Here is a 12698-nt window from a genome sequence, read left to right on the forward strand (position 1 = left end):
GGAATTAAGCAGACGAATGGAACAGAAGTCAGATGAAACGAAACAATTAATTATCCAGACGATGAACGATATCACCTCGCAGTTCGAGGAAAAGTTAAAAGGAATATCTGAGGAATGCCAGGATAATCACAATCACCTGAGCCAAGAAATCAGTGATGTAAAAAAGGATTTAGAAGTAATAGAATCTTCTGTTCAACAGCAAAAGATTCAGGTCATCAATAATTCTAACAACATACGTGCAAATACGCAATTGATAGCTACTCTACAGGAAGAAATTAGGACGCTACAGGTTAAGGACAACACATACCACAATAATATGGGTAGTGAGCGCTTGGAGTTTCCCCACTCACCAGAGATGACTTCGCCTTCACCTGTGTCTGATGAGGATATTATTTTGGAAGAACTTCATCCGGAGAGTACAGATGGGCGAAAAATGGATGGTGCAACGACACATCACGTCATGGATAGGAATTGTCATCCAATAAGTACACGGAATGATAAAAGAAAGGTAAAGTTAAGTGTTAAGATGAGTGAAATACGGGCTATGAGTAAATTCAGTGGTAAATGTAATGAAAACGCTACTTCTTTCCTGGAAAAATTTCAGGACGAATGCAATATAATGAGTATAGATAGATCACAATATATGAAATTAATCCCTCATTTATTACTCCCACCATGTTCTTTATGGTTTAAAGCAGTACGTGATCACATCAATACATATGAGGAATTCAAAGCGGCATTGATCGCGAATTATGAAAATGACTTTTTGCTTGCAAATCGAGATGCCACCATTAGAAATCAACATTTCAATCCTCGTTTGCACAAATCTGTTGTAGAGTTTGTTGTAAATACATACAACGAATTAAAAGTCGTTAATCCCTTGCAATCGGAATCTAGAATAATAGCATCGATTCGAAATTTGCTCCCATTTAAGTTACAACAGATCTTGTTCTCTACACAGTGTATGAGTTTCAACCATTTATTAATGCTTGTCCAATGCTATGAAACCCAATACCATGCTATGAATCAACAAGCAGGAGTAGGTAAAAGTAAAAATAATTCAGATCATTTTGTACCTGTTCGGAATCTAAATATCCGAAGTGTGAATGATACGGAACACAACCTAAGCCGAGTAAATTCTAGCAATCAAAACGAGCAAAATAGGCAAAGTTACGTAGGGAATCAGCCTAACCTAATTAATCGTGGTAATCCTGATGTCAGATCACCCAACAGAAGTAGACATAAAAACAATCAGAATATAGGGCGAAATTACAGGAATACAACAAGCTACATGGATAGACGTAATTGGAGGTCAAGAGATGGCACTTCGTATCAAAATCAGAATCACGATGAAATACATGTACAACATATTGTGGAACCTAATCATGATTGTGCAGTACAATGTACTTTATTAGAATCATATGCAAGTACGAATGTAAGCTGATTACCGTTAATGAAATTAGGTTAAACCCATATCAGTTATAGATTCTTGTGAACTTTTATTTTCAATTTTATGAGTTAATGTTGATAATGAAAACGACTCTTATGAATACTTGAAGTGCTTAGATATAGTTTTAGATAGACTGGAAAGTTAATTTTCAAATGATTTTAATTCTCTCTTGTTAATGTGAAGAATTATAATTCGATTCATAAATGATTAAAAGCAAAGGTTATTTATATTAGATTGACTTGTGTTGAAAACTTAACTGCCAAAGATTATGTTAAGTGTAAGATTCATTCTATTAAGTTAATTATTCAACGACTATCTTGAATGAGATTCTTCTATATTTTCATGCCTTATTGATCCAATGTTTATTTTAAAACATCACCTAATATAATTATTATATAATGCGCCCTGGATAATGGTAACTCATGTTTGTTTTTTTACGATTTTGACTTCGCACCCTTCAAAGATTAAATAAATGGGCGACGACATTTTAATAATAAAATATAATAATAATGTAATGAATGATAATGAAATAAATATAATTAATGTAATGAAAGATAAGTATTAATGAAGTGAAAGATTTGTTATAAATGTATCTATATCTATGATATGTAATCAAGATACATGCGAGGGGCGATCAAAATGTGAAAGGCATAAGTAGTGTAAGACCATTATTGTAAACGGACCAGTGGTTCTTGAAGATAAAAGCCAAGCTCGCTTATGACTTTTATATTCAGTCCAATTGTCGGGCGACATTTTATATAACGAAATACTTTGGATAGTTTAATAATTACCTGTACCTTGGGCAGAAAGTGCTCATACATGTGCACTATACTTAATAGAATGTTAATTTAATATTAATAAAAAGAAGAATGTTTTTAATATCTGTAAGAGATATTATGGGATGGTGTTATGTAGTTAGTTGCTATGTAGTTGTTTATGGATACCTAATCATCTTGTATGTGTGCATGACAATTTGAATAAAAATACATAAAAGTGTATCAACTAATAAACCATTTGATACCGTTCATCGACTTTATAATTTTGATAGAAAAGGTGAGAATAATAATATGTATAATTATTAAAGATATTTTTACATGCAAACTATTACTACCACTCGAGATTCATATATCATCGATCGAACCAGGTTGACGACTATCCTTGGTGAGTCGTTATAATCTGTAAAAGTTTGTAATTGTAAAGTGTTCATGCTTTTTTTTAAATTTCTACAAATTTTTGACCACAATAAGGCACAGACCATAATAAGGCTCAGTATGAGTTTATCGAGAACTATAAACTTTCACTTACAGGTACATGGCATCTTTTCTAGTGATCCAAGACTTTCGCATTAGTCTGTTAATGGCATTGAAGTGTTGTATACGAAAGTTTTGGTATAGTTAAAAACACTGCTGCTATTTTTACTTCGAACTTCAAAGCAAATATCCTTTAAGTGTGCGATCCTCTAAGCGTGGAAATTTGCACAATAACATTTCTCAAAGTCCAATCATCCACTTGTGACTTGTATAATGTACTCTCTGTACTTGTAACTCTGGAATAATGTACTACACTCACAGTTCCTTTTTGCATTTCAATTTAATTGAATGTTCAATACTCAGTTTTACGTTCCTCTTTTGAGGATATACATAATGTTTTGAAACAAAACACTACAATACAGAGAAACATAAAACAATCAATATTACATGCCCACTTCTAACTGCTGTTGCACGACTCGTGCGATCCATTTAAGTCAAGCGAAATCAGTAACTGATTTGCAAGCATGCGCTGCCGAACCACTCAGCACGTGTTCCGAGGGCTTGTCTTTGGGATAGGTTGGACAACGAAATTGGAAACAAATATTATTTCGTTTAACTATTGATTATCCTGCTATTGGAATCATGGGCAGTTGTTGGTATATTGATCAGTTGACAAAATGGATTTTGTCGTCCAAGATCATCAAAATACCACACTGTGCTAGGGTTGCCAACTTTTGAAAATGGAAATACGGGACACCCTTCTAGAGTACATATGCTATTAAAATTGTGACATCATCGCTCATCAAAAATGTCAACAACTTGAAAGTGCTTACTTCACATAAAATTGAACGATTCGGAATTCGAATTTAATATCTTTAGTTACTCTTGAAGCATTTAGTAAACTTACTTATTCCAGTTTTGGTTAAGTCGGCACATGCATTTTCGTACTCTATCATCAATAATACATCGCATTTAAAACAGAAAAGCAAATATAATTGGCAATATATAGGTAATTATGACATGGACAAATATACTTGAAAACTAAGTTCTGCCAGCTTCGCTGGGGCTGGTAATGCCTCATAATGCGTACTGTGCCGTAGTGGGAACATCAGTTAATAGTTCAAATTATAGAGAAGGTAGAATATACGTTTTTTTTTTTTTTTTTTTTTTACAACAAGGAATATGTACTGTTATTGTAACTGAAGCATATACAGTATTGTGAGAATAATATGAAAGTATTTCTTTGATATATCAGAAAATATTATTAGCTAAAAGCACAAACTATATTTCAAAAACACGATGGTAAACAGTTTCTATTCATTTTTAATATATGTTTTAATTTGAAAGTTAAAGAACATATTAAAGTCGATTCATGGTCGGAAACAAGAAATATTAAATCAGAAATAATTATGTAATTATAACGTCAAAAGAAAAACTATTGTCCAGGAACTATTATATATAAAACAATTCTTCTCAGAGTATAAACACCTCATTCAATTCCTTGCCAGGTGGTAAAGTGCCAAGGACCGACGAGACGTTACCTCGTTGGATAGAAACGGATATGCGCCGTATTAGATAAGATGTGGAGCGAACTTCGCCGGAAACACAAGAAATGCTTCTTCCTACCTCCCTAACGAATTCAAGACTTCTTGCACCCCAAGCACCGCTGGTTTCAATAGCAATTGGAGTGAAAACAAACTTTTCGAGAAGGTTGTTGTATTTTCTTTGCTTTTCAGCTTCTCTGCGATTAGCAACAACTCCAGCGTTCATTACTGACAGAGGGAGACTTGAATGAGCGTATGTATCAGCGCATGTGAAGTCCCACAATAAACATTTACCTCTCATCCATGGAACCAGTGTCATCCCATCCGGTCGCTTTCCATCCGAACGACAACAACCAGAAGGTTCCCGTATTGAAGGAAAACCAGCTGTGTTGAGGGCTCGTAGTATTATATAGTTTACAGAGGAATGTCGGGCGAATCTACCAGCGCTCTTCATGCATGAAAGGTCATGCAGGCCACTTTGGTTAACCTCATCCCCACACGCTGGACAGCGATGAGGCTCACAAACTGCTAAGCCTAAACGTAAGGCTGCAGCAATTCGAAAGCTTTCATTTGACAAATGAAGGTCTAAAGGCGGAGAAGGTATCGCCATCAACCATGCACCAGCTTCGGTTATATTGTATTATAATATAGGCAGTGGCGTATTTACGATTTTGTTTCGGGAGGGGCTTTGCTAACTTTCGGGGGGAGGGGGGCTTTGCCCGGAAATGTGAAAATTCTGCAAGATATTTCATTTACTTTATATACTAAGTGATTTCGGGGGGGGGGGGCTTAAGCCCGGAAGCCACTGAATATAGGGTTAAATTTATTTATATGTTTTTTTCAATATTCAGATAGTTAATTAGTATTCAATATTCAGGTAAAAATGTTAATATTTAGGTATTTAATTAGTATTTATTTTAGTTAATATATTAAAAGAAATATAAATTTGTTAACAATGTATTATGTCTGTTAAGAATTTAAAATGTCACAACAATGGAGATATATATTGAATTTTAATGAAAAGTGATTCTTCATTGGTAGAGATAACAAATGATGTAATGTTATTTATGATTTCAGTTGGAGTAGTAGTCTGAAGAAGGAAGTGATATACTTCCGAAACTATAACATTGCTAGTTAATTTATAATAAAGATTATAGACAGCCTTGTAAGAAAGTTGTATTTAGTTTGTGTTTAAGATGGACACAAGGCCTTTTTATCATAATATCGTAATTAAATAATGATGACTAAATTTAACAAATTATGACAGAAGTACACATAACTATGGGTTACTTCACAGTACATACTTTTATTGGATCTGGACGCATTATTTAATTGGAATATGTGGCTGAGGATAAAGAAGTGCTAGCTGCGCTCTTGAAAATGCACTTTTGTTGACTTTCAACAATTTTGGTAAGTTTAGTAAATGCTGCCTTCAGCTCTTCAGCAAAATTCGCGTGACAGGTCGATACCAAAGCGAATTATAAGTTCTGCTTTAATCATGCTCATCGAAAAACGATTCTTTTAGTCACTCCAAAATAATCTGAATAGAACAGAGAACAGAACTAGTAAGCGAAAAAATTACCGACATTTAACGTCCGGTTCTGAGGTCGTGCCGGGTGCCGGACAATGAGGTCAAAAACCGAACTTTCCGGTAAAATGCTGGACGATTGGCAACCCTACACTGTGCGCCGATGACTTTACCATTTGCCAAAAACAATTATAACACTGATCCAGAAATGTCGAGTCAATGTCAAAACACACCTAAATACAAAATATTTGATGACGAATAGTTAATTTGATACATTCAATAAAGTATGATAATGAATTTACTGTACATATTGTTCTTAGACATCTTAAAATGTATAAGGGTACCATATACATTTTGTATAAGGTTGCCTTTGTTTTTCATATTCTAAAGTGTCAAAATGCGGACTCAATTCCATCTAATTCGTTATATATATATAATAAACTTTCGACAAGAGAATGATTAGTTTCATCATTTATTCATGAAAAATATTTTGAAATATATGTAAAATAATTAAACAAGAGTTCTTGCACAATATCATGTTAACTTTATTTATTCATATTTTTCAGTAGGTATGATCTTTCTTTGAATTCAAATTGCCAAACATATCTTCACGTGTAAAAAGTATATTCACTTGAGCTTAGAAAATGCGGACAAATCAGGGAGTTTTGGAGAACGTATGCGGACGGTAGAGTTTACACTAAAATGATAACATAAACGCTGACATACTGTAACCATATTTACAGCACTGAATGTGAACGAAAGCAATGCGTGTAACAGGGGCGTCATTTAAGGGGGCAGTGAGGGACAATTGCCCCCCTGAGTTTGAGATTTATATAGATTTTATCAATAGAATAGTAGAAAATCAGTGAAAAACACGAAATTTTACTAATATCAAGGGGTCTTGCCCCCCCCCCCAAGCAAAATCTGAAATGACGCTCCTGGCGTGTAAGTGTGTCAATTGAATTGACATCGAAACTGTTATCTGTTTTTCTTAAAATAATTTATTTATTTTTCTTTCTTCATTTTTAAATTTTAGTTGTGAGAGGCGCTCATGATGTAACGCCAACATCTGAAGGAAACGTTGCCTTTACTCAAATACACAAGAAATTTAACCAGGAAACGCAAAGAATCTCTCTTGTGTTACACATGTCTTTAACATCAGATTTCAAGAGTCAGGGGAAATTATTCTGGTCACCAGTTGGTGAGTATTTTCAAAAAAAAGTTAACACGATAATAAAAATAATCATTACTATAATCATTGTATTACTTAAACTCCAAAATAATACTTCAAATGGCACATATTAATTTGTATAGTTATATGAGTGAGGAAACGTCAAGAAGGTTTATTATCAAGAATAAAATTGACATTAAATAAAACTATCTTGAAATCTATCAAGAACTGCTTGCTAACATAAATGATAGCTCTACTGAAAATTTGTTTAAAGAACATTATATCTCGTCATAAGAACATGAGTTTTTTACTATTAATTATTAGTATTGGGCCTATATGGTCAGATTGTCAATCAACCAATCAAAGGAGCAATAACATCAGGACAACGGACAAAATTGTGGTCGGATAAGTGCCACCGTTTCAAACTCATATTTACCAGAATTTTTATTATTTAAAATTTTTTAAACTATAGACAACCTACATTTTACTGTGAATTATATAAATGTAGATAGAGTAGAAGATGGCGCCTCTATGATTACTTATTTGTAAAACTTTAATACCAGTAGTTTAAAAGTTTCAATTTATTACTGGCAATTCGGACTCAAGTCCATGCCATTTTGGTTGCAGCAAACGTTTTGAAACTATTTTCTATTTAATTAAATTTTGACATAATAGCAATCTCAGTTATTTAGTCGAAAAGATCCTAGAGCTGCGATTTTAAAATATTATAATCCATTAGGATTGAGAATAATAATAATAACGTCACTTGCTGTCTGTTTCAATTTTATAACAATTAATGTATTTTGTTATTACAACATTTTAGCTGTTTAATTTTTTAAAAGCATAGTCCTCTATGCACAGTCGTTCTAACAAGTGATTAGTGCCATACTGAAAGTTCTACTAACATATGTTTCCTGCAGTAGTCAGGCCTTTAGTATGATGCTAATCATGCGTCAAAACAACTCTCCATGAGGCCCATTATGTCCAAGGATTGTGCTTCAAAATTAAGGGAGACGGTGATAATGTATGAAATGTTGAAATGAAGAAAGTGTGAGGAAGCTTGGGAAAACCCACGCACCCAGTGTTTGTCTACCACAAAATCAACTCAACGCGAGAAGGACTGTTTAAAAATGTGAAGAACTGTAACTAGAAATAATGTCAATAATCAAACATCAAGATGTTTTTTACATTTCTTTTGCTTTAACTATACATTCACTACTTAACACACATGTTTGTTTTATTTGCAGTTGACGGTGCAAACCCTGATGATTATCTTGAAGCAGAAGTTTTCTACAATAAGGTAATTAATTATTAGTTTAATAATTTAAATTGGAGTTTTTATTTAATTGCTTCACAATACCAGCATCCTACCTGGTTAATGAGTTCAGAAAACATGTAACATTCAGCTACAGTTGAGGTAATATAATTTTGAGGGAGTCGGAATAATTTTTGACCGTAATGTGTATTACCAGTGGCGAAGCGTAATAGTTTCAAGAGGGTATGCCCAATTTTCCTCTTCTACTTCTACTACTACTACTACTACTACTACTACTACTACTACTACTACTACTACTACTACTAATAATAATAATAATAATAATAATAATAATAATAATAATAATAATAATAATAATAATAATAAAATGAAAAAGATTAGACATAAATATTTTACTACAGAAACACAAGAAGACAAATTAGCATGAATTTAACGTAATTGTATACCATCGACAACACTTATTCGATCTGGATCTCCATTTTCATAATAATTTCTCCATTTTCAAAATTGTATAAATATATAATATATAAAACTATATGAACTGGTCGTATGCAGTGTGGATCGTACTCATTTTTTATCCTACGCAGTGTGGATGCTACGCAGTTTTGATCCTACACAGTTTCGGTCGTACAGAGTCCATGAATGTAACCCTAATTGATAGCTGCACAGGTTAAACAAATTAAATAGGTAATAAAAAATATATTTTCTTTGAGCACATGATTAAAACTTAAATTACTTCAGGACAACGACGTAGGACCAAAACTGCGTAGGATCCAAACTGCATAGAATCGAAACTGCGTAGAATCCAAACAGGTTTTGAGCTGAATTTTTTGTTCCTACGCGGTTTGGATCCTACGCCGCATTCCCTCCATCACTAGTTGACTCGCTGTAGTTGTGAGCGATCGCCCAATATACGATTTAACTTTGCTTCCGTTTCCTCCACCATTTCTGATTAAATGCTTCGAATTTTGCCTTTGAGGTACTCATCATTTCCATTCTTGTTTCAATGTAGTGCCATAGAGATGAATTTTCTGTGTAAATATATGGTTCTATAAGTATTCGTTTAATTATTGAGATTTTATCATCTGGATTGCAAACTATGGAAATTTTTAGTATCATAGATCAGTTCACGTACCTGCCTGATACATCTAGTGTTTATTATTTCGAAAGCTGTAAGGATGTAAGCATGTTTATAGTGTCGTGCGGTTATCCATCGTATGGTCGAGTTTATTTCGTTGTACATGAAATAGTGGTGCAACTTAGAATTTTATTGAGCGGGGTAATTAATTTGAAATTGTAGAAAATGACTAAATGTATGTTGTGATACTAAAGAGAATCGTATAATGTTGAAATACTTTGACTAATGTAAATAATGGGTCTTGTTACCTACTCCGAACGGTTGCTGTTTGTTGCCATAATTTCGTAAATTCGACTAATGTAAAACGTAAATTTGGAATTTACCGCCCTATATTTAAATATCATCCTTGGTTTGGTAATGTGATTAACTTATGTGTGCATATTAATATCTTAATATATCATTAATCGCATGCTGCATGTAAACAAGGCAGGTTATCATAACTTGAAACTATCTTCAAGTATATCGTTAATCCCGTAAACGTGGAACCTTCCCATATAGTCGTATCTCAATTCCCTTGTCATGTGCAAATCTCCAAAATTCAAATAATGTTCCATCTCAGTGATAGTGATTGTATTGCAAATGTGATTAGTAACGTCTAAAATATAATACCAAGTATCCTCTATCATACTAAATAACCTTATGAATCCGTTGTGCTTCTTAAATTATATGAATATGACTTTGATGTGAAATCTGTAAGTGATAACAATTTTGACTAAATAAAGAACAAAATATCAAAATTAACGATTCAGTTTAACTAAATCGAATAATAGAAATTTAAGTGTCTTCACGTATATATTTATATATATAGACCAAATATGTATCAGTGTGGAATAAATAAGTAATCACGATATGTATGTGTTAAATGAAGGAAAAATAAAGTGAAATTTTTTAGTTTTACGTCCCACGGTGAGGCTAAAGGAGACGGTGATGATGAGCAATGAATGAAATGGTGGAATGAAGAAAGTAGGAGGAAACGGGAGAACCCCGAGGAAACCCATGCACACGGTGTTTGTCCACCACAAGGTTCACTTGGCGGGGGCTGGGATCGAACCCGAGACCCCAAGCACCAGAACGCTCTACCACTGAGCCAACGCGGCCCCCTTAAGTGAAGGAGACTACGTACATGAACGCCTAATAGGTGAAGTATAGACACGTGGAATAAAATATCCGAAACAACGAGAAAAGAACTCGTTTGACAATTTTTTTTTTTTTTTTAAAGAAAAACCCTCTTAATATGCGAGATACGATTTAATGTTCCCAATGTTAATCTGTACTTTTTTCTTTCCTACATTGAATTTAGATTGTCATAAAAACATTTTATGTACAATGATAAATCTATATGTATACTTATTTGCATGTAACTATTACATTTCTTGTGTTTATTCTTAATATGTGTAATAAATATTACAAAACTGTAGTTAGGGAATAATTTCTTTCAAAGCAAATCTTAACCTATTTACCAATACATTGTCCGATGTGTGTGTGCGTGTTTGAATGACAGATAATTCTAGTTTTAAGTGGTAAATTCTAAAGTTAATATAAAATAATAACATTTGTTATGTATGTGTATTACTATAGCATATGTATATCTGATTCATGACCGAGGTCGTGAAGGTAACTAACCCCAAACTAAACCAAATCGGCTCTGAAAGGCAAGCCTAAACAGCGGAATAGGCTGGAGATAATGACAGTTCCTTTGATATGTGTATAATTTAGAATTTATTTCTGTCTTTCACCGCTTAAAATCAGTCACTGGATGAAAGTTATTTAATATTCAGAAATAACAGATAAATGATTAAATTAGTACTTCTCATCATCTGGGTTGAGTCAGAGTAACTACAACTTGCGTAGTTACCTGGATTCAGGTCAGAGTAGTATGAGGGAACGTGTCTCATCAGGAACTGTTCAGAGTTAGTTCTCAAGTAATAAAATTCGGATATGAAACATCTTCTGATATCTATTTAAGCTTCCTTATTATATTTTCATAATTATTCTGTATTTCTTCATTTCTATTTTCTCCTTTCTCTTCCTCTTTTATCTTCTTCTGTATTACCGTAGACTATCCAACATCCCTTTCCTGCAACATTTTCTTTTGGACTCTCCCTATCTCCAACATAATAGATTTCTTTAGAAGACCTTTCTAGCCCTCTTTCTTTCTTCTATGATCCTTCTTCTTCATCTCCCTCTTCTATCTTCCTCTTGACTTCCCCATGCCGTAAACGTCGCCAACACCTAGTGGCCCACTTGCGAGTAAATGTCGATCTTCGATATAGCGACGCGTCGAAGGATTGCCGCTTGTGTACCACTGGCGGCAGGGTTTCGTCGAGTCGAAACAGATATCTCGAGCCAGGGTGTTGAAGTTACCACCGCGTAGCAGCGAGGACTTCGTTTTGGTTCGCGCTCCTTCAATTCGTCGCGGAGAATCGCGAATGGACCAACACGAACTATCGCCAGTCATATGCAGGCGGCTATTATTGTATATATATATATTTTTTCAGACGAATTGCTTCTAAAGTGAGTTCCCGGGGTCAAGAAACCTCTGCAACATCATGAAGTAAAAAATGTTGAGATAAGTGCGATAATTGTATGAATTTAGATGGCAACTGTCGTCGACCATTAGAAAGTGAATATGGGAGAACTATGAAATAAAGTAAATAGACACGCGTAATTTTGTTATAAAATTGCATTTTATCTTATCCCAAACAGTTATCCTCGAATATACACGGTTAAAGAAGCACTTTGATTGACCAAAGTAAAAAGATCTCAACGATTTATCCATTTACAAGCGACATTTCCTTCACCCCCCCCCCGTGGCAAAGTCGGAAGAACACCCGGCTAGTAATTATAAGGTTGGTGGTTCGAGTCTCTTCCGGAGTACTTTTTTGATACTTCTTTAAAGTGTTTTTTAGACTCACTTTAATGTAAATAAATCACACATATAGGTGATTTGACATATTTTGGTGGAGTAATTTTGTGGTTCATTGGCGTTTTGTCGCGTCTCTGCCGCTGGTGGTATAATTTTCAAAACGGAAGAGGGGCCACCGCGGATCGTCGGTGCGGGGCCGCAAATTTTTGGCGAGATGTCGCTAGTTGTCCATCGGTGGTCCACCGACGCTTACGGCATGGTGTTACTATATCCCTTTCTCAGTCTTTCCTATTTTTCAATAAAACTGAAAAGAAGTCGTGACTAGGATTTGTAGGTATAGACGCGGTCAATAAATTCAATTAGATTTCTCTTCGGAAGTGCTAGGGGTCTCGGGTTCAAACCCGCCCGCCAAGTGAACTTTGTGGTGGACAAACACCGTGTGCGTGGGTTTTCTCGGGGTTCTCCCGTTTCCTCC

The 12698-nt window shown here is 34.4% G+C and overlaps 1 protein-coding gene across 2 annotated transcripts in view; it reads left to right on the forward strand.

The window, feature by feature from the left end:
• LOC145673464 (lysosomal alpha-glucosidase-like) overlaps positions 1 to 12698 on the forward strand; it is a 264976-nt gene that overhangs the window by 46493 nt on the left and 205785 nt on the right. For both annotated transcript variants that reach the window (XM_081743185.1, XM_081743184.1), the window contains exons 3-4: positions 6809 to 6973; positions 8191 to 8243. In XM_081743185.1, the coding sequence (XP_081599311.1) occupies positions 6809 to 6973; positions 8191 to 8243 (218 nt within the window). The remainder of the gene's footprint in view (positions 1 to 6808; positions 6974 to 8190; positions 8244 to 12698) is intronic.

This window comes from Thermobia domestica, chromosome 16 (genome assembly GCF_964235325.1).
Source record: "Thermobia domestica chromosome 16, izTheDome1.hap1.1, whole genome shotgun sequence".
In the NCBI taxonomy this organism is placed as follows: domain Eukaryota; kingdom Metazoa; phylum Arthropoda; class Insecta; order Zygentoma; family Lepismatidae; genus Thermobia; species Thermobia domestica.